General features: G+C 37.3%; 1 protein-coding gene across 2 annotated transcripts; it reads right to left on the bottom strand.

Annotated features, from left to right (window-relative positions):
- Positions 1–113: 113 nt before the first annotated feature.
- On the bottom strand, positions 114–27555 carry LOC118821063 (ral guanine nucleotide dissociation stimulator-like 1). 2 transcript variants are annotated; one of them, XM_036589472.1, is made up of 17 exons: positions 27239–27555; positions 19585–19874; positions 17182–17226; positions 16218–16387; positions 15713–15864; positions 15361–15591; positions 14340–14443; positions 14057–14141; positions 11529–11600; positions 10925–11011; positions 9756–9788; positions 9239–9360; positions 8170–8268; positions 7224–7347; positions 4585–4845; positions 3711–3825; positions 114–3112 (listed from the first exon to the last, which is right to left on the bottom strand). In XM_036589472.1, exons 1-17 carry the CDS (start codon positions 27260–27262, stop codon positions 2967–2969), a joined length of 2160 nt encoding a protein of 719 aa, XP_036445365.1. In that variant the 5' UTR covers positions 27263–27555; the 3' UTR covers positions 114–2966. The 2 variants fall into 2 exon arrangements, with proteins under 2 accessions (XP_036445365.1, XP_036445366.1); XM_036589473.1 differs by lacking the exons at positions 19585–19874; positions 27239–27555 and adding an exon at positions 17492–17694.

Genomic DNA, 27555 nt, shown 5'->3' with positions numbered 1-27555 from the left:
TTTTCACATACATGAGTATGTACAGTAAAAGTAACTGTAGAGTGTAGTGATTGAGTGATTAGCTACAGATTCATTACAGAATGTGACAAATGAGGTTACTGACACAGCTTAGCTTCATTTTAACATTTAGAGAAAGTGCTATATGAACATAATCATGCATAAGCAGCATTGTACAGTATGGTGTTGAAATGTTATGGACTGCAGAGTGCACACAGAATAGGAAAAACAGATCACTGCGTGAAGTACAGTGACAACAAAAAAAGAATCTGAAAAGTACAACGTTCACTTCCGTCACTGATAATGTTCCAAGCCTCATGAGATATACTGAAAAACTCTACTTTAAAAAGAACATCTGTAAGGAACAACAATGCAAAGGTAGGTACACCATATCATAATTCCATATTGTGACATTTTTAAATAGGACTGTTTAAAGATCCGACAGCAGACATGCACACTGTAGTCATTATTCAGACACTGCAGTGATTCCTGACTGTGGCTTTAACTAACTTGCGCAATGTAGAGTTCCCGTCACTGTGGCTGTGGAATGCCACAACACCTGTTCAGCCACCTTTATCTGACACACGGACATCCATCCTGTCTCAACGGCTCTGTGAAGAAAACACGTTCATCTGTGAATCTACTGAAAACCTACTGAATTTAACCCTGTAGCTACATTTACAGTCAGTACTACTAAAAGGGGAATTCCACCAATTTTTCTGAATTCTAAGTTTGAGAAATAGTTTGTTGTGGAGAAACTTATGGACTCTTTACAGTAGTGGTGACAGAAACCAAGGTTTGCAATGTTTACAACGCAAATACAGTTATTTATTTACTATTCAAAACTACCAGTGAATTTACACGTCTTCTGATGTTTTATATGTAATGTTGATAATGAAAAATAGTGGCAAATCTGAAAAAAACTTTATCACCATGAATGGATTTTAAAAAAGCTTATCTAAAAAAAACTGTAAAATAATGTCTGCGGCATCAGGCAATACATTTGTTATAATTATGTGCAATGACCTTCTGTGAGGGAGCTTTTAGAGACGTCATATGGTACAGACATCTGGTTCCTATCATCACCACTGTGAACACTTCTGACTCGATACATTTATTTTGATTGGATTATTTCACATCAGACCACTCTAAATGACCTTCCATCGTAATGACTGAATTATACAGAAATTTAGAAAAACTGGTGGAATTCCCCTTTAAATTAAACTTGTTTTTGTTCTTTACCTCATTCTTCTGTTGAGACAACCTTCAAAATGAGCTGAAATGCTGTTTATATATGACCATAAGAAAAATTAAGCTACACAGTTTAGCAAAAGATCAGTAGGAGTCACATATGTGGATAAAAAAATAAAGCTGTATGATGATAAACATGGCATTAGTTGTTAATACAATGTCTGTGTGTAGCACATGATCCACTGCACACAAAGGCAAGACTCCACCATCGTCCAGCAGCTATCACTCACAGGCTGAAACATGGACAGAAAAATAAATAAAGTGGGAAAAGAGACTACACTCTTAAAATAGAGGTGCCAAATAAGGTTTCCTTGCAAGATGTGACAGAAGAAAAAGCGTAGCTGTTTTCTGTTATACAACCTACTATGCACTCTTAAAAATAATGGGTGCTAAATAGTTCTTGGCTTGTGTATATGGTTCTAAAAAAACGGCTTTAACTGGTATAGAACCTTTACATCATACTTTTAAAGAGTTCTTTACATGTGCACAAAAGAGTACTTTAAAGAACAATCCACTGAAAGGTTCTTCAAGGAACCAAAAGTGGTTCTTCTTTGACATCACTCCAAAGAACCATTTCTGACAGCTCTATTTTTAAGATTGTAGCTCATATGTGTAATAAATATAAGCTTTGGTATACAATGTTGAGAATAAAATTTCCCAAACCTTTTAAGTGAGGTTCAAAAAGAATCTTCAGACTCATACATCTCAACCTCACCTTTCAATGGATGGTTCTTTAAATAACCATTTTCATAAACGAGATGTGCAAGAGTGCAGAACTCCATATGATGTAAAGGTTCTATACAAATTAATATTATTTTCTACTATAGTATGTAGTTCTTAGGAGAACCATTTTGGTAAATGAGATTTGTGAGTGTGAAGAACTTTTTAAAATATCTTTATAATGTAAAGATTCTAGGAAGAATCCTTAAATTGGCCATCACAGTCGCAAATCTTTTTTTCAAACATGGTTCTTTAGAGAATGGTTTGTATTGCATTGCTCAATTAATCCTTTGTGGAACCTTTTTTTAAAAGCATATATGTTCGCACTGCAATAAGTGTCTCAAATGTAAATGGGGAAAATGCTCTGTCTGGAACCTGGATGCTTTGAGACAGATGACTGTACTGTAAAGCTGTTGATTATGTAAGCACTGATTATGTTGATTACGTATGTGAAGACATTCAGCTCCAAATTAATTTAGGTGTTACATACTAACCACCCAAATCAATCAATTTAACAGAATATGATTTCAAAACCCTCTGTATGTGTCTGTGAGAACAAATACTTGAGCATGTTCGTGTGTACTATGCAGCATGTTTTTTGTTTCCACAGTCATTTGGCTCTTGAGCTGGCTGCAGCTCTGCCTTGTGATCTTCACAAAAAGAGAAATGCCTCGAGGAACCTCACATTTAAATCGCATTGCACAGAATATACCTCTGTTATGAGGTCATAGGCATGGTGCCTTAGTTCTAGGAGTTTAGAGACAGTTTAACTTCTTGCCTCAACTGAAAAAGCTCAAGCTGAGTTAGTCAAATGGATAATATATAAAAAAGTGTCCTTCAAATAGCTAACATTAAATAAATAGATTTTACATCTACTATATACATTTTTTACATAAAGCTATGAAATCTCATAGCTGAGAAATAATTCAAAGTCTTGTGCAGTTCTCCAAGCAGGTTTTCCACTCGTCAAGACGTCTCCAGAGCTATAGGGGGCGCTGTTATTTTGAGCATCGGCCTGCTGACATTGACACGGAGCGAGTCAGTTGTTTCCGCTGGCCTTTTGGGTAGTGACGTAAAACAAAGTCATAGTTGGCTGAAGTAGACATGGCGTAGTAGACGTTGGCTTTGTCTGGAATGAGTAGTTCTGAAAATGCAGACAAGAACGTTAAACATACGAGTTGTTGTAATAGGCAAGATCTTTAAAGGGCCCATATCGCCCATAAACACATTTTCTGCATGTTTTTTTCAAATAAAACAGTCTGATGTAGTATGTAAACACTGTTATTCTCTAAATGTATCGTTCAATCCCTGGTCCATACAGCCCATGCATTGCTGCTGTCAGAACAAAGCCGTGTATCTCCAAAAGGCAAAAACAGCATTTTTTCAATTAACTGATTCTGTGATGTCACAAAAACAAATGCATATATCTGTCTATTCAGCCTATAGGAAGTTTAGCCCCACCCATTCCTTATTTTTATAAGGGCTTTCAGCCTGGACTTCTATTTAAAGGCACAGTACAGACAATACAAGGCAGTAAACCAGAACAGAATCATTAACAGACACAGTAACAAGGAAAAAGACAAGTAAATAAAAATGAATTACATCTTTTTCTGAGACAAAAAAACCCCACACATTAGTGGACCTCAGAGAAAGAATATGAGACAATTGTAAGATATGGGCCCTTGAAAATAACTATAACTAAAAACTAGTGTGTTTTTTTTCATTATTTGGCCTACACTCACCTCTGTCTTGCGCCAACACCTGAACAAGTGAGAAGTCCTGCACACTGGCATTCTCCAGGTTGTGCTTCTGCAGAGCTCTCTCGATCACTTGTGCTGTCTTATCCTGACTTGTTAGCTGAGAAGGACATGTCATGGTCATTGGAGCCATTTAAACATGTAACATAAACAGATAACTGACCACTTTGTCAATTCCACTGTTTCAAAAAGCTGTAATAAAAATGTTTGTATGCATTACTGCTTTCACTGCTAAATCACAGAAACTAAGACCAAGCACTACTTTTACGGTTCATTGTTTACACAACTGGTAGGCACTTAAAGAAACTACTGAGTTGTAGCATTAGTACATTCCCTGACAAAGCATGTACTGATGAAGCCTTGTGGGTCTGGTGTGAAAGCCGAATTATGCTTCCTTTGACCTTATGACGTTTACAATTTGTTCTCCAAATTTTAATCTTTTTTACTAAAGCAACAAAACTGTAAAGTAACATTAAAAAAAAAATCCTACTACAATTTAGCAGCCACTCTTATCCAGTTTAGCTTATAATGCCTAACTTCTTAATGTAACTGTTGTTGATGTAGCAATTGGGAAACAAATCTAGTCGTCCATATGGGATTTGATGGTGCTATCCATTATGCTGTCCAACCACTCAGATCAAGGCGACTACAGAAGCCTTGGTCTTACTAGAAAGAAAACTGTGTGTCCCTCTGCAATGCTAATTAAACATCTTATTACTTAAATAATAAAATATTAATACTTGGGCCTGATTTTCCTCTCTAATACAAGCACCTAATTCTAGCATAGGCTTGCCCCTCTTAGTCTACATCCTTTGAAAGCCCAGAAAAAAAAAAGCCCTGTTGGCAGGTCAGCACTCACCAGGATGCTCTTGTACATGTTGCCATTGTTGCTGCGCTCCACGCTGACCCTGATGATGCAGGAGTCGGCCACCTGCCTGTTGTAAAGGGGCAGGGAGGTCATAGAGACCGAGCGTTTATGGCTGAGCTTGGTAGGAGTTGAGGAAGAGGGTGGAGGAGGAAGAATGAGGTCAGTTGGGGAGCCTGAAGAGGAACAGGAGGAGTCAGGAGAAGATGAGGAGGGAAGAGAATCGGCCATGTTTTGGCAGGAGCTGGAGAGGGACTAGAGGAAGAAAGAGAAAAGATGCCTGGATTAGCAGAAAACCCGCATGGCCTTTTGTTCAGGCGCTACAGCATTGTCTTAGTGTTAACACACAGTTGCATGACCCATAGGGGTGCTAGCAGAAATTAGCATTATTAAAGGGGTGGGTGAGTTTTGACATTTGTAGCCCAAACTGAAGGCTTAGTTTTAAAAGTCACAGTTTGCTACTGGCCTGTATGTGTTGTTTCTATTGCCTCTGCTACAATGCAACTGAAATCTAATAAAGTAAATCAAGTGTGTTCAGTCGTTTTACAGTTAAGGGACATTGTAATGCAGAACTCAAAGAGAAGTAAAACCCCCTTAACTGTAGTAAAATCACTGTAAAACAAGCAAAATACAATATGATAAAACAAAACCAATTTTAATGACAAATTTTGTTTAATATAATATATAATAATTTAAAATAATTATTTATTTAATAATAATAATTGCAATAAACAATTCTTCAACCAATATACAAAAAACTTTGTTAACAGTAAATTAGTTTAATGGTAGAAAATTATTCCATGAACAGCACAATGGTTTTTAATTACTTTAATTAATACAGAATTCAACTGAGGTGTGCAGTCAAATGTGTGTGTGTCAAGTATATTCAAACTCAGGCAATCAGATTTGTTTTCTAAAGAGTAATAGGACAGTTTAACAAACTTCGCTCCACTAAGTAAAAAAGTTTCAGGCTTAGATCTGGGATGTTACCATGTGTGCTAAAAAAATTAACATGGGAAATCCCAGCCAGAAATGTGTAACACTGGCAACTTCCTGGAATTTCTAAGCACATGCTAAGCAAATTTAAGCAACTCCCTTTCTGAATTGTGAACAATGCATACAGATGTGGTCAGTCTTGTTGCACGTGCAGAGATTTCCTGTAATTGAAAGGCTTGACAGCAACTTAGAAAACAGCTTTGGGCTGGGATTTCAGCTGATGCCACTCAGAAAACTTAACTTAACACCAAGTATTCTATACTTTACACAACCAAAATGCCTTTCATTACAACTGAATACTGTTCTACAGTTTTCTCATAAGTCTTGTTTTATATTTAGAAGTATAGAATTATTATTATACTTAGGTTACATAATTACTAAGTAAATAATTACACATATTTTACATTGTTAGTTATATAGTGAATTATATTTACATTCAATTAGCATTTGCTATCGAAAGGTTTGACCCTGCAGTGTTTTCTGTTTGTTTTAATATCAAAAATGTACAGTATGTGCAAAAGTTTTAGGCACCTGTGAAAATTTGAATTAAATTTGGGCAGCAAGCATTTATTTTCTCAGAAAAACACTAAGAAGTAATTTTATGTATGTCAATGTGTTTAGTGAACCATTTCCAAAACTCTCCTTGAGAAAGTCCAGTATTAACTGTAGTTCCCGTCCAGTGCCTGGTTGGGTTAATCAGTGTTTCATTCTGTTAAATCAAGAGTGTTGTTCATATACTTAAACAAATCTGAATCTGGAACCAAACTTTGGTGTTCTAATTAGCTCACAAGATATCAATTACTAAGATATTGTCAGTACTTTCTACTGTATTCGTGCTTATTTGCATTTATTCTAATGATGTACAGAGTTCTTACAGGCACACACATACTTACGGCCCAGATAAATGTTTTTTTACAAAGTGCTTAGGTGTCAAAGACTTTTGCACAGTGCTGTAAATTGTGTTTTTTTTACACAAAACATGACCGTATGCACAATACCTTCATCAAATTCAAAGCATAAAATATCTCTTTGTTTACTTGCAAACACAACTGTGGTATCAACTAAAAGTTCAGAATCTTCAATTCAACAAATTTTCTCTGCCTGTTTCAATGAGCCTCTAGTGAAAAAATGTAAGATGAGGACTTATGAGGGTTAGATGAACTTTGAGATGTGGAGAATTTCCAGAATTTCAAGAACTTAATCAGAACAGTGTGTTTTAGAAAGCATCTTAGGTATTGCGTCAGAGAGCTTTAGGGAGGGAAGAGCGTGAAAAGGAGTGTGACGGCTGACGTAATGACTCAGCGATGCTTTGCTAAAGTGCCGTCAGCTATGCAAACAGTGTTCCAGTCGAGTCTCAAGATCCAGGTTAATGTACATTGGAGAACATTGTGTAGTCAATTGGCTGTCAAGTAAGGACGACATTGTGGATATCTAAAACAGTGAATAGACTGTTTGCTCACGTTACAATTAACGTGTTTTAGAGAGCGGATGTGAGTTATTTGCACGGCAGGTACACTGATGATTTAAAGTTGTCTTAGTTTAGCTAAAGTGACAGATGTTTAGTGGTGCACCTGACTGGACGGATGGATGTTTGTTTTGTGATTGTATGTGAGTTGGAGTATGTACACCTGCAGTACCTGTGCTCTAAGAGGAGATGAGTGATGTGTGGAGAGATCTTCCATTTCAGAGCTGCTGGATCCAGAAGATGAAACGCTGATCTGGTCAGCGTTTCTTCTTGAGCCATCACTGACACTCAGGAGGCTGCGTGCATATAGACAGACAGTGTGAGATGCTATGCACTTACTTGTCACTCTGGTACCTACCTTGTGGGTGTAAAGTTAGAGACTATAATTCATCCTTTCCATCCAAGATTAAACAATCAAAGTTGGGAAGAATACTTTAAAGTATTATATTTAAAGAAGTGGTGATGGCTGAATACTGAATACACTGTCCCAAACGTATTCAGCAACAAATTCAGTTACAATACATAAAAAGTAATGTACTCAAAATACATTCAGGATGAGAAAACCTCTGCTGTTGTAACTTTTACTTAATTCACACTGTTGGCAGTAAGATCGGATTGGACTTGCTTATCATTGTAATAAGGCTCTGAAACCCTGCACTCCCACTGTAAATTGTATATTCCTTTGTTAAATCCATTTGAAATTGAAAAATACTAATAAAAGTAAAAACTGCTTGCAATGAAATTATTTAAAATATAATTAGAATATCAACATGTCAAATTAGTCTTCACTTGTTTGGATTGCAACTTCCAAACCTACTTTCCATGGTATGTGATTTGTTGCATGTGGGCCACATTGTGTGGAAACATTGTAAAAAATATCATTTGATCAATATCAGCTTCTTATGGGGAAAAGATAGGCTACAGTCTGTAAACTGTAAACCTATAAAGTGCACTCATGTGGTAGGTGTACGTGTTAAAGTGGCCTAAGAGTGAAGACACAAGGTAGGTCTACCTATAATCCTGGCAACAATTTTGCACACTGCAACATACCATGCTGTTGCTTAACAAGTCACCTGATGCACTTCTCACCAAGTCACACTGCAAATGCTCATACTCACGAGGACAGCTTTCTGGTGAGTGCGCGGTGACTCCAGGCTCCACTACTAGATGGTGGACAGGTGTCCAGGGGTGGCTCCAACTGTCTGGACAACTCATAGCTGATAAAGGACAATCAGAGACAATGAGGTTTACATGCTTGATTAATAAATGAAGAACAGCTCAGTGACAGACAGAATCATTAAACATTATATAAAACATATGGGAATAACAAAGACCTCTAAATTCTTGAAACAGACTAAGAAAAAGAAAGTACAGCACTGTGCAAAAGTCAGAGACCACCCTTCATTTATTTCTTTTTCTGTCAAAAAGGCCATCAGGAAAATCAGGAAAAAAGCAGATATAAAAGGCAAGCATATATTTAGCAGACAAGTACACAGAAGTCTCAAAAACTAAATAAAATATCTTTTTTCATTATTTAGTGTTCACCCTGATAATTGCAGCTTCAGTTGTTTTAGGAGACACACCTTTAAGGGAATCTGCAGGAATGTTTTTCCCACACCTCCAAAGTTCAGTCTCAGTACCTGGTTGCATTTTTTTTTGTTTTTGAAGTAAACCCAAATACATTCAATGATGTTGAGGTTTGGAGGAGTGGCCAGTCCATTATTCTGAAAACATCAGCAGCTTTTTGTTTGTTGTTTGTTTTGTTTGATATCCACACTGTGATGAGTTGTCTTCTTACAGTGGAAGGATGGACATAAACACCTGAGGATTTTTTCAGATTTGAAGATTTTCTCCTCAAAGATGAAAGCTTTTAGTGCTGTTTATCCAATGGTGACAGTTTTGGTGGTCTACCAGGGCTTGTTAGGAGTCCCATTGTTTCTACTTCTTTTTTTAATCTAGCTTTTGAAAACAAACTCCTGTTTTTCTTTGACTTTCCTTTTCTCTTCCTTATGCAAGTAGACCATCTTATATCTAATTTCCTTAAAATATATCTTCAGAAAAATTAACTTGTACTTAAAGGCTGATTGCTGGTCTCTGACTTTTGCACAGTACTGTACTTATTTAAAAGCCAGAGGCAAAAAAAAACATAGTAATGAAATTAGCTTTTCTGTCAAGCTTGAGCCTCACCTCTCCTGATCTGTGAGAAGCCTGTGACGCTGCAGCCAGGCTGCAATCTGAGGATGATGAGGCAATACATACTGGGAGCAGGACGCCTGTAGCTGTCGAATCTGCCATAGAATCTCATACTCCTGCAGGCAAGAAGAATTTAGAGAGATGGAGATGGTAAATGAGGACAAGTTAGTGAGAGAACAGTTGGGTGGAGGCCAGAGAGCTACCATTACAATTATGTAACGCCCTGCTTCCACATGGCACGACTGAGCAGTCATAAGATTAGAGTGCGCTCACTGAGCTGTGGAGGGAAAGTTACTCAGAAAACCAGCCAAGTTTTACAATGCAGAGATATGAACCCATCCCTACAGTGTCAATACTCCACAATAAAGGATACTGGAGGGTTTCCCTGGGGCTCAAAACAGCCTTATCTCAGGGGCCACACCAGTGTGTATTTATAAAGCACACATGACCAACAACGCACGGAATGCACACACAGAATGCATTTAATGGTGAGAGAAAGACAGAAACTTACCCTCCTCCGCTTTTCGAAATTTATGAGGCCGCACTGTTAAGAAAAGGAAATGTAGGTTGATTAAAGGCTTAGCTACAAGTAACTACATACAAATGTTCTGTAATGCATCTTAATATTTAAATGTTTAAAAGTACCTAATTAATTGCACAGGGAGTTATGCAATTAATTACATTCACATTCAATTTACGTTATGTATCAACAGAATCCCATGTTCACTTCCAGATTTTTAATGTCAAAATATTTTAAATGTCTCTTTTTAATGACAAAAATGGCATAAATGTAAAGTTTTCTTTGTGCAAAGCAAGTGTGTATGCACAATAGTGACTTGTTATCAAATTCAAATCATAATAAAGCATCTCTTCTTCTACTTGAAAAAAAATGTGATACCACAATAAAGTTTAGCCATGAGTGAGAAATAAGTATTATTAGGGCTACGATTAAAATAATTAATTATAATAAACTACACAAAAAAGTGATCAATGTGTCTTATTTGCTCAAATTTGGCCTTAAAAAAGATATTTTTGACATTTAAAGCAGTGCATTTTGTTATAGTTATAGGAGTGGACATCACCTTCAGCAAAATATATATACTGCTACGTAACATCTTGTTTAGAGGGGAATTGAAGCTTTGCTGTTACTTTTGTTAGTTTGCAGCTCATTGATTTTTCAATAGTTCACCCGTTAGCACTGTCTAGCATAGTCTGTCAAATTACTGATTTTACTAGCGTCAGCAGCATGTTTTACTTGAAAATGCTAATTCAGACTCAATGTACTTCGGTGATAAACAATTTCACAGAATTGCAGCAGCTAAAAATAACCTTGGTTTTATCATCAATGGAACTTGTAATTTAAAACCTGTATTTAAACGGCCACAGTTAAATTAAGGGCTGGGCAATATAACAATATTTATCATCATCGTGATAAATTATGCCACAATATGTTATGATATGCTTCTCTGAAAATATCACGGATCTAGCCAGTACTTCTAAAACACTGAACAACTGCATGTTTCATTCAACATGATTATATCTTTGTATTTGTATTTTTGCCATATTGCCCAGCCCTAATTAAGCTGTACGTTTCATTCACAATTTCCAATAAAAATGAAAATGCTAGCTAAGACATTGACGTGCTTTCAGTATATGGTATAAGATGGTGTTGTATTTCACCTCCACAGTGTCAGGCAGTGCTGTATCCAGCATAGTGAGCACAGTCAGGTATGTTCCCAGGTAAGGCACAACTCCACTGGTGGTGCTCTGTGGAAAAGTGCAGGTATTAGCAGAAGTGTCATTAACTGAGATCAGTTAGTATAGCCAACAGACTGTGAGAATATAGTTTGTACACAAAACACAGTGTTCAAAAACAGGGCAGTGATGTTTAGGGTAAAATATAGAATTAGGTGTCTGTTTGCTCAGGACTGCTTATTTCATATCTTGCCCTTCAGTGCAGTTAATCATCACAGAGAGAGAGAGAAAAAGAGAGAGAGAGAGAGAGAGAGAGAGAGAGAAATGAAAACAGAAAGAAAGTTTTCAGCATGTGATTTCTTTTAACATAGAGTTTCTGTCCCAAAAAAGCACTGAGTAGACATAATCTAGCCCACTTTATGCCTGCTTCCTTTTTCAGACATGAGGCCAAATTGCTTACACATCTGCTGGCCTTGCAGTTTCCTTCTAATTTATATTTTATGGTTAGAGGAAGAACCATGGTTTTGTTTAGTAGAATAAAAGAAGTGATTATTTATAGCCTCTGTGCAAATTCATATAAGGGCTTTACCATCTGTCTGGACACGGGACATCGCTTGGACGTGCTGGGCGAAATGTTATCCACAGCTGCCTGGCCCCCATCCTGAAACATGTTGAGAGACAATTATCATCAAATAACCCTTACATACACACACGTCACACACATTTCACCCTCTCTCCCACTGTCCGTGAAATAAACCTTTAAACATACACTATATGGCCAAAGGTATGTGGACACTTATGTGAACCTGTTTCCCCCTTTGTGGCTACACCAGCCACCACTCTCCTGAGAAGGCTTTCCACAAGATTTTGGAGTGTGTCTGTGGGAATTTGTGCCCATTCAGTCAAAAGAGCATTGATGTTGGTCGAGAAGGCCTGGCTCGAAATCAGCGTTCCAAATCATCCCAAAGATGTTCAGTAGGGTTAAGGTCAGGGCTCTGTACAGGTTACTGGAGTTAATCCACACCAAACTAATCAAACCCTGTCTTTATGGATCTCGCACTGTGAACAGGGTCACAATCATGCTGGAACAGGAAAGGGCCTTCCACAAAATTCTGAAGTATATAATCGTATAAAATGTCTTTGTATGCTATAGCATGTTCTCCTGGCATCCACCAAACTCAGATTCTTTCTTCAGTGCCAGACAGCGAAGCTTCATTCATCACTCCAAAGAACATGTTTCTCCTGCTCCAGAGTCCCCAGCCAACACTTAACACTGTGCATTGTGATTTTAGGCTTGTGTACAGCTGCTCAGCCATGCAAACCCATTTCATAAAGCTTGTGACACACAGTTCTTGTATTGATGTTTCTTCCAGAGGCAGTCTAGAATTCTGTAGTGAGTGATGCAAGAAGGACGGACCTTTTTTATGTGCTATGCACTTCGGTGTTGGTTGACTACTAAGACCAGCAAGTGTTACTGTAGAGGTTTCCAGTCCTGCAATGCACTAGTAATGTTGTTTATTTTAAAATCAGTTAATCAACAGACTAGAAAAGGTTGATCTTACAGCCTAAGCACAAATTAACTTATTCGATAGTTATTTATTCCTTGGTTACTTATTCAATGGTACACAATGGCTACCACAGAGTGCTATGTGTATGTGTTACTACTTCTGAATAACACTGAGTGAATTCTGGAGGTTAAATAAGGCAAGGAAATGGAAAAGGTCACTGTAATTAGCTAAGAAACCTGATTAAACTTCATGGCTTTCTTAAAAAGTGAAAACAAGCATGCCTTTGTTGTGAACATTGAGAGGAGAACATTTTCTGAATTGTGTTTTGCTGTTTTCTTGGAAAATCATTTTAGACGAAGAACACCTGAAACTAATTCTAGACTAAAGCAAAATGAAAAGAGCATGGACAGCATTGCATCAGCAGCTAATACATATTAAATTTAACTTGTAAATCTCCAGAGCAACAAAAAAAAACAACCAACAATTGATCATAATCTCCAGTGGTTAACACACCCTGCTGCTATAAACTGGACAATTGCTTCATAATGACATTCCTTACTTTGCAAAGTTCATCAGACATAGTCAACATTAACAATTAACAATCTTTTAACGCATTAACAAATGGTGTGAGGTGTTTTTTAAGGGTTGGGTGAATGTCAGCATATTTTGCAGTACTGTGAAAACTCTAAGATCACTTTCAATTTATTTAATGTCCAGTCAAAATGGCCATTCAAAGCAAGTTATTAATTTTTCAGAAGATATTTCTGAGAAGATTAGATACAAGATAATCCAGTTGCACAAGGAAGGGTAAAGTCAAAAGAAAATAAGTGAAAAAAAACAGGAGTTTCCAAACCTAAAGCTATAATTTTAACAGAAAAAAAGATATATAGAAAACTGTTACCATCAGATAAACAGTTATTAAAGCTACTTAAAGCTTTCATCTTTGAGAAACTGGAAAAAAAAAAGCTCCAATTTTTTCTTCAAATCTGAAAAAAAATCCATAGGTGTTTCTGTCCACCCATCAACTGTGAGAAGACAATTCAACACTATGGGTCTGAAAGAATGTGTAGCTGTCAAGAAGCTGTTACTGACAAAAAAATAGACAAAAAGAAGGAAATTTGCTAATCAAACAAAGAAGCTGCAGGTGTTCTCAGAACAACAGACTGACCACCCCAGAGTCCAGACCTCAACATCACTGAGTGTGTTTGGGATTACTTGGATTGCGAGAAATAGAAAATGCAACCAAACTCTAAGACTGAACTTTGGAGGTGTGGAAAAACATCCTTGCAGATTTCTTTAAAAAACTGAAAGCAGGTGCCCTAAAAAGAATGAAAGCTGATATAAAAACAAAAGGTGGACAAACTACATACTGAAAAATATGATATTATGTAAGTTGTTCTATGCAGTCTTTTGTTAAATGTATGTTTTTAACTTTTTTCCTGAAGCTGAAAAATGCATAACTTGTACTTAATAGCTGCTTTTACTAGAGAGTAAAAAAATGAAAGGGTGGTCTTTGACTTTTGCACAGTACTACTGTTAACACATGGTTTTAGCCAAAACAAATCTAGCTAAAGTTAAGATGGAAATACACCATGAAATGTTATCTTACCTCCACAAGGATTTCTCTGCTAGTCAGTACACAGTTTTCATCAGGGAAAGTTTCACACAGGTTCTCAAAGATACTCAAGCTCTCCCTGGAAAAGTACAGAGCACAACTCAGCTACAAACATAAACAAACCGGAACACACTGTAACTCTGTCAGAATGGCTCCAAGTCATTTTCCACAAAACCGTACAGTATCAACACCACATCTTTGAGAAATTAGTGAGCATTTCCTTATTTTACCTCTCAGCTAGATAAACCGTCTGAAAGTGTGCTGGTTTAATGTCTACCTGCTCACTGAGGCCCAGGTCTTCCTCAGCCTGTAGATAGGGTTGGACTGCAGGGCAGACAGGATGGCCCTCAGGGAGGAGAAGTTCTTTAGCTGTCTGCACTCCTGTGGGAACAATTAAAAGCAGCCCATTACACCACCTAACAATATATATTATTAGAAATAAGGTCTTAATGGTCCCTGGTGTTCCAATGAAAATGAAGAACCATCACAGGTCCCAAAACAGTGGCAAAATTATCATAAAAAAGAGTAAATTTAGTTTACAAGCTCTTCATATGAGTGGAAGAACACCTTGACAATATCCTTTAGGTGAATACCGACTGTCATGATTACTCAATTAAACTTGATTAAACATGATTAAACTCAATTTAAAAATATCATTGATACAAAAATGACCTGTTCAGTGAATCAACAATGATTAGTTAGTAATGTGCCTGGCAAAGTATATTTTAAATTCTTCTACAGATCTCTCTTACAGTAAGAAACAGACCCTGATAGACACATTCATTTATACACATAATGTCCACAAAGTGTTTTTATGTATTTTAATGGAGCCTTTATAAGGCTTACTTGTTTATCTTATTCCAATAAAGTATTAGTGTCCACAAAGTGTTTTATATACTTTTAATGCAGTCTTTATGAGGCTTCCTTGTTTATTTTATTCCAATAAAGTACTTTTCATCTTTGAAAGGCTATATATGTTTGTTTTTATGTTTTTACGGTTCTGTCTTTCCTGTAAATTACTCATGTGAAACTAGGCATGTGCTGATCAAAAAACTGAACATCATGAGAATAACATTTATTTCAGTATTATCACAATTTTGCATGAAGAAAAAAAATATTATACATGTTCATACCTGTAGTGTTCTAAATGTCATTTCTTAATAGCAATAATGTGTTGCTTACACATTTAGGAATATTTGATTGGCAAAGCAATCTTGCCATAGATTACTAATATAATTAATAGTGACAGACTTTAATATAATTTTCTTGGCATGCAAATCCTTGGCAAAGGTTCTAACCTGTGCAACTCGTATCCACTTCTCGATGATTCTGGCTCTCTGTGTGGTACTGGACAACGGAGTGGAAGAAGGACAGATGGAGGGGCAAAGCAGTGAGGTGATGACTCGGTTAGTGATGGCGTTGAACTGTGCAATGGTGGCGCGGATGGTGGGGGAGAGATTCTCCTTCTTATCTCTCTGAGACCACACACAGCCCAAACACTGAAAGGGCACCACCTTCACAAACAACTCCTACAAGAACATACAGTGGTGATTAACATTAAAGGGACACTGAAGGATTATTGGACATGAGTTTGTATGAAGAAGCGATGAAGAACCAGACAAGAGGAGGAAACATCGTATCAAGACTCACAGCATCCAGCCTGGTGAGCTGTTCTGCGAGTCCTGTGATGGTGAAGTCCATGAACTCTGCTTGATTAGTTAGATCATCTGTCTCTAAGTCCTTCTCTTCCTGATCCACTTCTGGCTCATCATCCAGACCAGCCTGCTCATTATTCACAAGATCTGAATGGAGAAAGGAAACATGGTGAGCATGGCCACCTTACAGGCAAGATTCTGCCATCATGATTTAAGTGTACCTTATAACGCTGCTGTCGCTGCTGCAACAGTAACTTTACAGGAGGAAAAAGTTCTTAACTTTAATGTATGCTGACATACCAAGATTTTTGCAAATAGCTTTGGACCATTGCTTTTGGTCCCTTTATCTTGAAATGTTTATACAGGGTAAGGGTTCAACAGGAACAAAATAAAATAAAAACTAAAAAGCAAAAAATATGACAATGACAACAAATAGTAATAAACTGTAAAAAAGTGCATAAAAAGTATAACAACATGCAATGCAACAGCAAATGTCTGACCTTCTGCTTGAAATCTCTTAAGGAGAGCCTCATAGCGCTTGGCCAGAGGAGAGAGGGAGGGGTGCCGTCTCAGCTGAAGGCACATCAAGCGCAAAGAAGAGTGCATTGGAGAGTCTCTGAAATCCTCAGCAAACTCTTCCAACCAAATCTGGAGCAAAGTCCACAAAGGGCTGAAACAAAAACAACATACTGAGCGTTTTCTTATCAAAAAACATCATAATAAAATAACAGACTATTCTTAACAGGGCTGTTCTGATAATCTGGCCTGTTTCGAGATTTTTAAACCACTTCTGAAGGCAGTTTTGTCACTGATTATCCCTAACCTTAACACAAGGGCTTTCCATGGAGACTCATATACAGAGTGATTCACACATTCCAGGTTTAATCTGTGCCCGGAATACAAATCTTTGATGTTCTGAAACAAGCACCAGCAAGTATTAGCAATGGGGCATTCATTCTTTAGAAGCCCCAATACTATTTCTATCAATATATTTAAATTCCTTTTAGATCTACTATGCCCGTCACAGTTATTATGTAGTCACCTGATTGCAATTTTTTAACCTGTTGAAATTATTTAAGCTGACCACAATTATGTTCCACAGTTGTTAGCCTTCACAATAATATGTTTACTAGTGCAGTGAATATAATGTGAACTTGGTGTGTTTAAAGCCACTGGGTTGAGGCAAATACATCTACGAAAAGGTGCTGTAACACCTTGAGAGGGCAGTGGTGAGTAATGTTTGTTTATTTGAGCTTTAGCTGTTTCTGTTGTCAGTTGGGAGCTATTAAGGATCAACAGCTAGGAAGCAAATACTTTAGGCTTGAAGATTTTAATAGTTGTAAACACTGAACAAAAATGACAAATTTTATGGCAATTAATCATCAGCTAAAGAAGGTAAATCTATAATAAAACAAAGCCAAAGCAGGAAGAAATTTTTTATCCATGATATACTATGCATCTTACCTCTTATGACATTTGTTGTTGTCCAGTTCAGAGGCAAGAATGTCCCTGTTTATGACAACAGACAAAAAATATCACATTTAAAATGGTAGCAGAACGAAAACTGTTTACAATTCACCAGTTAGTTATTTTTAGTCCAGAAACAGGCTTAACGTGTGTCTAAGAAGAGGGCTGAATATAAAGTTATGTTAAGACTTATTATTAAAGTATTTGCAAAAGCACCAAGACATTCATATGTTAAATTAGACTACGCAGCAAAAAACACAGTCACTTCTATTTCTGATGGCAGCAATACAACAGGAGTCCTCCACACCTGTAATGAGCATTTGGCCAAAAGCACCAATTGTCTGCACTCCAAACATGCTGAGACACAGCCATGCCGTCTGGGAAGAATGACATAATATGACTAAAATGACCCTGTCTTTGTTTATTGTCTTTCCAAGTGGTATATTTTAAAGAACATGTCCTTTACACGAGGCATTCCACCATCGCCCAAGACAACCTTGAGCAGGCTTTGTAGACTAACTTCACTGGTGCGATGCACCGATTCTCTGGAATGTGTCTGCTTTGGGTAAAGAACAGATAAAAAAAGGCTTGTGGCATCTGAGAAAATTAATTCAGTGAATGACGGCAGACTCTTTGAAAACTAGTACTGGCTATGCTCCATGGTGTCAACATTTCAAGAGAAATCACTCTAGGCTTATAACTCCTCCAGGAAACATCTCTTTCATAACAGAAATGAAGTCATTTCCAGCGACCCATGGAGACCAGTCATGGGATGTGAGTTCAAGGCAACAGGCTGATGGTGAAAAGAACATGGCAATTAATTATTGTGATGAAAGCAGGAAACTCCAGGTGGGACAGAATGATACAAAACAAAGCCAGACACACATACACGCACATACAACTGTTTCCAGCCACATATGCACATAATCACACTCATATACACAAGCATGCAGTCAAGCACCAACACTGATCTGCAAATCACTGATGCACACAGGGATCAAGTAGTAACCTACATACTAAGGGTGTAAAAGGTTTGGATCAAAATTAAAAAATGGTCACAGCATTGACAGGACTATGATTTTGACTTCTATGCTTTCTTTCCTCCATCAAACAAAATAATGTAATTCTACTTATGGATCGGTACACTGTAAAAATGGTTTGTCAGTTCAACCTAAAAAAATAAACTAATTCAATAGCTTGTCACCACATAAAGTAATTTTTTTTAGGTTAAACGGATAAACACTTTTTACAGAGTAATATGGCAAAACGTAATATCATAATATTTTTAGGATACACAATACATATCACAAAATATTGTTTACCTGAAGTTTGATAAACTGAAATAAAATGCACTGACAGTGCCACATTAAAAAACACCACCATAGTCTATGACAACAATTTTTACCTAACATTTTACTAAATCGTATTAAATAGGACTAATTGTGTTTTAATAAAACCTGCAGTGTTCTTAAAGTACTGACGATATTCACAATATGCTCAGAAAAACGTAAACGTAAACATAATGTAATTTATCACAATAACAATAAAATATCATCATATTGCCTACTCATAGTATCAATGTCAGAAAAAAACAAAAGCAAACAAATAGCAGTTTCGATTCAAAACAACTGGCAATTCATTTATAATGAATTGTTGTCTGCAATGCAAACACAGCTGCACATTATTGTGATCTTAAAGACCAGTGGTCCACACAGTATTTTTACAACAAGCACAGCTTAAACGTTAGCTAGCCTGTTCTAGTTAATGCTAAGGTGTTAGCCTTGAGGGTCTCAAGGATATGGCACTTAAAGAGACAGTTATGTTCTTATGGCAAATTTAATGTTTTGGTTTCTATGCATTATTTTCGTGTAAAATATGCAGGGCCCCTGAGTGCAACTGGCTAAGTGTTGATCCTAAAACCCAGAGATCTCCTGTGGCCGGGAAGCCCAAGAGAGCACAATTGGCCTTGCTTTCTCTGGGTGGGCAGGATGGCCCTCTCTCTATCTCTCCCATCCCTCAGCACGATGTTAGCCAGTGTGGGAGTCTGTAAGCTGATGCAACAGAATAGGCAGTTAGCGCTTTCCTCCAAGCTTGTTATCCAATGATGTGTTAATGGCAGTTCAACAAGATGTGGGGGCACTTCACATGACTCAGAGGAAACGTGCTATCCTTCACCCTCCTAGCGATGGTAGCACTGTGTGATGAAGTAATTTTATATAAGTGAAATTTTTTTTTTTTTCATCAGGTGTGCTGTGCTTCAACATTTTAGTAATAACAGTTATTATTTGCAAATGTATTAAAAACAATGATGAAAGATGAAAAACAAAAAACAAAAAACAAAAAGCAAAATGAAGACTTTTATTTTTTATTGCTACACCCCTATTACCAACACACACATACCTCTGGAAAAGCATCTCGATAAGTTCATTGGAGCTGGTGAAGGTGCAGTATGTGGACAGAAGTATCCTCCCATAGTCCTGTTCCTGACAGCAGGGATCGAGCAGGTGAGCTACAAGCCGCTCCAGAGTGGCCGCTTTCAGCCTCCGTACCTTACACGTGCGGTACTGCACGAATGCAGAACAAGGACATGACTCTGTGGCCTCGCTGGACTGCTGGACGGGCTCTCTGCGCAGGGTGATCCCAAACACTGCACCATCTTCAATCTCCTCACCCCACTCCTGAACTGGATTCTGGAATAAAACATAAAACACAAACCTTTTAGAGCTGAATAATGAATGTATTAGGGATGTAAATCTCTGATTTTGCATTTGATTATGATTACAGAATCGTAGAGCCTTATAGAAACCATTCAAGGCATAATGAAACGTTAAATATCACCACAAATTCATTTGATTAGTTTTGTATGATTCCTTTTGTACGATTTGTATTTTAAAATATATCGAATGTGACTGAAATAACAATTTACACAGTAGTAGAATACAAATAATCAAAACAATACGACAAGTTTTTTGTTATTTGCTTGTTCTTTGTTTGAAAACGCCAAAAAAAACACCTATTTTCTTTAATATTATTAACGTTGGTTGTGACTGAATATAGCAATCCAAAAATCCAAAATCAATGCAGGTAAATCACAACCTGCAGATCAGTGCTTTACTATGCAGTGATGCATATTTACACCCTTAGTGTGTACTGTAACCTTGGCTATCCATTATTTAACAGGCTTGCAGCTAATTCTGAACTAGGTCATGATTATAGTAGACAGCAAAATGTGGCCTGTACATCACAGCACGAGAAAACTTAAATTTAGCTCAAACTGGCATAAACTGCGCTTCACATTAAAAGAATCCTGCTTTTTAGTCTACTGTTTACTGTTTACAGTTGCAGAGAAGCACAACAGAATTTTTGTCCATGGTAGCTAACTGTATTCTGCATATGTGGCAAATACAAATTAGGTTGACAAACAGTGGAGTATTCCTTTAATTTTGTGGGTCTCAAACCAGTCCTCAGGTACCCCTCAGATATTCCATATTTTTCCATATTTCCTTATTTCGATTCCAACTGCCAACGCATAGGGACTGTCCAGTACCACTGGTTTAATGCACAACCCCAGCACAGCCTGCAGTCTACAGTACAGTTGGGATCTGTAAGATGTATATACAGTAACACAGAAGGTTGTCAACTTTCACGGTTTTGGCTACTAATTTGTTCCAAATGTAAACTATGGTTTGCTATCATTTCATATACTAATTATCTACCTCCAAGATTGTTAGAGTAGTTACTCAAAAAGGTAATCCATTACAAATTACTATTTACATCTTTTAAAATATAATGGAATTACTTTACTTAATACTTCCTGGAAAAAAGTAATCTCACTATTACTTTTTTTCTAAATTATTCTCTAAAACCCACACAAATCTGTACCAGCTAGAAAGTGTGAGAGAAAATTTATTTCAGTGCTTTATTAGAAATAAAAACAATCACAGTAAAAACAATGTAACTCTACCAGCCTTTAAACAACACAGCCACTTATACTTGATTAAAATCATTAATGGCGTATGTTTTTTTTTTAAACCTAAAAATTAGCCAGTAGAAGCAGTTCAAAAACTGCTGCCTCAAAATACACTTTGCTCTAACCCTGCTTGAAACACACCTGTACCACGTATTTAGTGTGTTTAATGGCTTTGTTTAGGTGCCTGAAGCTGAATGAGAGCAACAATGTGCTAATGAGTATTAATTGTGGTTCAATTATTGTTTAAGCAGTATAACAGTGGATACGCATTTCTGCATGCAAAATTGAAAATCTCACTCCAGCCTCACTCCAGCCACCTGAAAATCTCACCCCAGTTACCAAAGTTGGCAACCCTGCACAGTAGTCAGCAATACACTGGTTCATACACTATACTTGAAACTCTTCTTAAGGTATGAGTTTTGTCATAACCTTTATACTGATATGCTACAAATAAGCATGTGCTCAAATTTAGAAAATACATTTTTTACCATTTAGCTGAATGGCTGGCTATCTAATGTTGTTCAGTTCCACTTCTAGCATTTTAGGGCCATCCTAGAATAATATATGTCATTATTATTCTACAAAATCCTTTAAAAATAGATGTACCGAAGCATCCAAAAAGGCTAATACGTATATATACATAAACCACAGTGATATACTGAAACAATCAGAAACGAATGAATAAATATGAAGTTCTGGCCATATTTCCCACATGAATGACTTTGAAGGGAGACACATTTTCTCATAGTCTCACTGTTCCGTTTCTAACTCTTTTGTTTAGTCCAACCTACAGCTACCAGCAGCCCTTAGTCGCTTGTGTTTTGGGAAACAACATCGAAGCCTGAGCAGTCAGCTAAAAGCAGAGGAGTGTAACCCACAGCAAACACTCACAGAAACAGTCAACACACGCTAACTCCTGCAGAAAATGGGCCAACAGTTGATGTCAGTAAAAGAGACAGTACAGTACAAGTCAACACAGGAATAATGTGTGATTGGAAACACAGGTGAGCTTCTCACTGGCTAATGTCTCGCTGAGTAACCTAACTACAGACCACTGCAAAAGCTTATAATGAGCAGCTGTGTGGTATTTAGACTACTATTTATGGTCCATTAGTGCAACAACAGCAAGCCAAACACGCGATTCCACAGGTGAGCCACCCATGAAGGCTGATTACAGCTCCATTCCAAAGGTTCAACGTGTATCACTGATCACATTTTATTGGGCTGTCGCTGTTAGTCATCAAGTGATCTAACGGTTACTTTAATGATTAATCGAGTTTTTAAAAAAAAACAAACAATAAAAATGCTCTTAACAACACACCATGTCCAGCCTTTCAAAGATTTCAGAACACTTTATTGGAAAGTAGAGAAACTTGGAAGCCTTTAAAACAATAGTAAACTACAAAACCTGCACTTAACCCTCCATTTTAGTTTAAAAAATGGAACACTAATCTAGAAGCACACACATCATGTTCACACCAGAGATCTAAAAGCCATTCCAGAGAATCACAATCTAACACATCTACCTCAAAATTTCAATAACATTCTGAAAGTTATTGCATTAGAAAACTTAAACATGGAGTTGAATTCATCTGTCAAGAAATAAAGTCTCTTGGTTATAAAATGTCTGTGAGAAGGAGTACAGATACACTGAGAATTCCTGAATTACTTGAATCATGAAAAGAGAAAAGGTGTTCAAAATGTTCTGGCCAACTGAAAGAGAACATCCAACAAGGCTGGTTGAGCTTCAATTGTTCAAACCCATGCACTCCATCTTTTCAATACTTTAAGTTGTCAGCCAAAAAAATGGATCTGCAACAAAACACTAACCCCCCCCCATAGCTGTAGTAGGACTGATGTAGGACTGAGGAACAGGGAGGAGATGGGGTGGCGGTGGGGATTACGAACCGTTCGTCACAGGAACGGAAGGTGAGGATGTGAATTTATAGGGTGTTAGAAGGAGGGGTTGCAGGCATGTTCATCCCCTAAACTTCAGTTTTAACATTACTACATTTAGTAAACCTGGTTGTTGCTGGTTATTAGTTTCTGATGTGAATGAGGAAAAGATAACTAATAAAGATAATAAACAAGACATAAACTGCGTTCAGAGAGTGCCCAATATTGCTTTTGAACATTGCAAATGATTTCTATCAGGCTCTGTTTGCTAATGTAAGATTAGTGTGAGAATTTACAGTAAGTATTAATAAGATTCAAAACCGGTAACTAGTAATTTCCAGTCTTAGACTGGACACAGTCATTTTAATTACATGTATTTGGTTCAACCCAACTGATAGTACATTCTGTTTGTTGCAACGTAAACATATAAGAAATCTATCAACTGTGGTGAGCTTAAATAATTGCAATCAACTCCAATAACTGCGATCAGGTGATTATGTAATAATTGTAACAGGCCTAACCGCAGGGCTATGACATATTTTAACTGGAATTTCTACAAAAGAAAGGATGTTTAACCATGTCTCTGTTCATGAATGTGAGCGTCCATTTTCTGTCAATCGATCAATAAGCTTCCATCAATAATGTATGAGCAGTGCTGAACTAATAAGAACACACTGTCTGAACTTTCCTGTGTTCACGGTTATTAGCTGCCTCAGGTGCAACCCTTGATCTCCAACTCTAAATGGAGTATGAGTTCATTATTGTTTCTGCTGAATAATCATTAGAGGTGTCCTTTGTTTAATGTAAATGCATGAACCTGGTGAATAAAAAGAACCATCACTGGAGAAACAGTTCAAAGGAAGAACACCTGGAACATCGTTACACAACAAGGACAAAGAGGGAACAATCAGAAACACAGCAATAATAGTCTGCATTAATATTACATATCGATTACCAGCTATCCCGCCGTCTGCAATGATGAATCTTTTATACATACCCGTCACTTTTTTGTCACAACTCCATTGTACATGTAACTTTCCATCCAATTCTTTGTTTAAGTTTTCTTTAATGGTCACTGTTGCTCTACTTCAGGTGGACACAGCCTTGCACCTGTATCTACACTTAGTTTACACTCACACTAACACTTACAGATACACTTCAGTGTCAATAATTTTCTAACTTGAGGTGCACGATAAACAGCACATTTTATTATTATTTGGTAGATAATGGAATTACCCAGATAATTACATCCAATAATTTAGCACCACATTTCAAAGTGTGTGCACACACTGATGCATGTGTAGTTACTAGTGCTGAGCATTTACATTCTTTTCAACTACTGCAAATGGATAGTGGATAATACCACCTCTTTACACACATACAATTGAAGGTTTAATGTTCTGTTCAGAAATAAACACCACTGCTATACAAATAAGGGGCTGTGGATAAGAGCGTTTTGTCACTATTGCAACAAAACCTTGTATCTCCATTTTAACTGTTCGCTTTTTTGTGTACTTGACACCTTTTATTTTGTGTTAAATTTCGTGATGACTGCACCAACAGAAATGATCCAAAATTACTTGGAAATAAAACCTGTTCCATTAACTTTCATCATAAATAAATAACTTTTTTTTTCCTTTTCCTGTAAAGCTACCATTTTGGAGATACAATTTTTTGTTCTGACAGAGACAATTTGCTAAATAATGTCAAATATTAATACAGAATAATGTAAAGGTTTACAATAACTGTCGTGTCTGATATATGTATCTGATATTGATATTCCATGTAAAACGATATGAAAAGTAGGGATGCATCGATACCAATACTGGTATCATGTATCAGTCCTTTAGGTCATACTCAACCTAATAAAAAATGCTTCGGTACTAACATCTAATACCAGCTTATATCATGTGACGTAAGTCTAGTTAGTGTATGCTGCCACATATAAAATATAAAAACCTTTATAAGCTTTGATCAGATATGGACTGAAACTGCATGTAGCTGGAGAGCAGGCCCTCCCAGAGCAGGGCTGGTGTCCCTGCTCTATTCCCAACCTCCGAAAACCTGCAAACCCACAAGAACGATATTTTCATCTCTCTTGGCCAAAATATACCCTTCACTCACAACTTTCCTACATACTGCTCTGAGTCAGAGTTTCTCTCTGTTACACTACCAGCACTGCAGCCTGATACAATCAGGTCATAAGTGTCATGTTTCGCGTCAGTAGTGCGCAGGCACGAGAAGAATGGCCACCAGCTCAGCTCACCAGCTCACTAGTTCAGCTCTTCTATCATTTTACAAATCTCCATTCTTTCACATGACGTAAAGATCATATGCTAGGCAGTGCCATGACTTTTGCTCTAGGCTGAAGCACAGGTGCCCTGCAATGAAGTGGTTTACTGATATATATGCAAACGAATGTCCTGTTGATTACAGCCATAAACAACGCAGATCCAAGTTTCAAAGAGTTATGTGATGAGCATGATCTAACTAGTTGTATAACACTTTTTCAATTATCCAAAAGACACCCAGAGATCGTCATGGGTGTTCCTGTTCAAATCAAGTGAGATAATTCTGTCCTTAAGCCAAGCTGCACAGATACAAAGACAGCCATGCAAGCTGCAGAACAAACTGCTTTTGTCCATCCCAGTGTCCATGTCAGAGAGCCAAAAAGCACACAGCAGTCAACCAGAGGTATACGAGGCACATACCCACAGCCAAATCAGCTGTGGGTGAGTTTTGCATTGCCTGGTGCGTCACACTTATATAACGCCTGACAATGAGACACAGTGAGAGAAAGAGGCTCTGAACTATAGAGACATTTGTGTTAAATCAGCATGTTATCTATTTTTTAACGCTATTCATTAGGGGTGTAAGCATACATATGTTTAGGTTTCATACGATTAACGATTCTGAGGTCGATATTTGATTTAATTTTTGATATTTTATGTGTTAAAATGTCTCTATTCTAAAATTCTCAAACTATATGCCAGACAGATTCATCTCATCTCAGAAAAATACACATTTTCTTTTTCAAAACAAAAGTCTTTAAACTAGTATGTCATTGTGCAGAACAGTGATATTATAAAACATATTGCCTCATATTAACCTTAAAGTAGTATGTCTCCATTTTCAACCCCACAAAACCGAAATGTCAACATCATATAACACTATTTATAAGTTACTGCTTAACTTTCTTAAAGGTCCCTCACAGCTCTCTCTCATTTTCCCCTCACTGATAAAGGTTTGAAATGCTCATTTTTCACATAGTTTATACTATATTGAAATAGTTGTTTGTTGAAATTGTTATAACCTTGTTATCCATAATACAGTGGTTTGTTCTAATGGGTGTAAATCCTTATCTACATCTCTATATACTCATAGTCTCTATATACTCATAAAAAGCCTGTATCATTTATATATGAAAGGTTTCATTCCAAAACACACTGTAAACCTCTTTCAAGAATTTTCTTTCTTTTTTAACGGTATACGTTGTTAACAGTGGCTTTACACATACAAGTAATATCCGTGCTATTTTATGATTTATAACACCTTAATTAGAGAAATAAAAATGTGTTTCCCTCTAAAGTCCGCTGTTGTCCTTTTAAAAAACTTGTCATATCACTAAATTGTAACATATCCATATATAGCATTTCAGAATTAAAGTCTTCATACTGTGGAAATTCACAGAACATGGTAAATTAGTACAAGAGACAGTTTCCATGCACTGCATGTGAAGTAAATAGTGATTAGTGATTAAGGAACTGAGAGAACACAGACTGGAAAGAGAAAGTGGCAACGTGTGAATAAATAAACTTAGCTTGAACCGAAACGACTAAATGCACAGCCAGCTAAGCTGCAGCCACACAGCGCCAGACAGTTAGAGAGAAACTTGGCCTTGACACAAAAACTCAAAACGCCCCTCGCCCTTCGACTAGCACTCAGTGACCGAGTCTGACAGTCAGCCCGCACAGTGAGCGGTGATATATGAACAGCAGGTGGAGGGAGAGAGGGAGAGAGAGAGAGAGAGAGAGAGAGAGAGCGAGAGCCTTCAGTTCACTGTAACAGTTACATTCACAGCAAGTACAGAACTACAGCGGTGTTTCTGAACGAACTGTAAATAAAGCACCTTTAAAACGAGAGAAGACACACAGCACTATCCAGATTTAAGACACTAAACAGCGTTACCATGGTTAACTCCCATTTTCCCATGTCTCAGGCAGCGTCCGGTGAGAGTCCTACGGTGTAACGTTAATTCCCTCCATGTTGATCTCTGGTCGTTAAAATGAACACTAAACGGTTCCGACACTGAATCGGTGGGCTGTGAGGGGTCTGTTACTCAAAACCAGAGCCTGGGTGAAGACGGTAACACGGCTCCGTTCTCTTTAAACAGACCGCTCGGTTACAGTTCGGTCTCGAGCCGCTGGAGAGAGCCTGTCGTCACAGCGACAGTGAGCAGCGTCTCCTTCTGTTTAATGGAAACGCAGACACGGTCCCCTCTCGCC

This window comes from Colossoma macropomum, unplaced genomic scaffold (assembly GCF_904425465.1).
Source record: "Colossoma macropomum unplaced genomic scaffold, Colossoma_macropomum, whole genome shotgun sequence".
NCBI lineage: Eukaryota > Metazoa > Chordata > Actinopteri > Characiformes > Serrasalmidae > Colossoma > Colossoma macropomum.
The sequence above is the reverse complement of the archived record's forward strand: the minus strand, read 5'-3'. Positions and strand labels throughout refer to the sequence as shown.

What these genes read in the sequence shown, in the direction of transcription:
- LOC118821063 (XM_036589472.1), bottom strand. Translation starts at nt 27,262, where the DNA reads ATGGGAAAATGGGAGTTAACCATG. An exon ending in AGCTCACCAGGCTGGATGCT is followed by an intron (nt 15,592 to 15,712) that starts GTGAGTCTTGAT and finishes ATGTTCTTGTAG; the next exon opens with GAGTTGTTTGTGAAGGTGGT. An exon ending in ACATGTACAAGAGCATCCTG is followed by an intron (nt 3,826 to 4,584) that starts GTGAGTGCTGAC and finishes TGTCCTTCTCAG; the next exon opens with CTAACAAGTCAGGATAAGAC.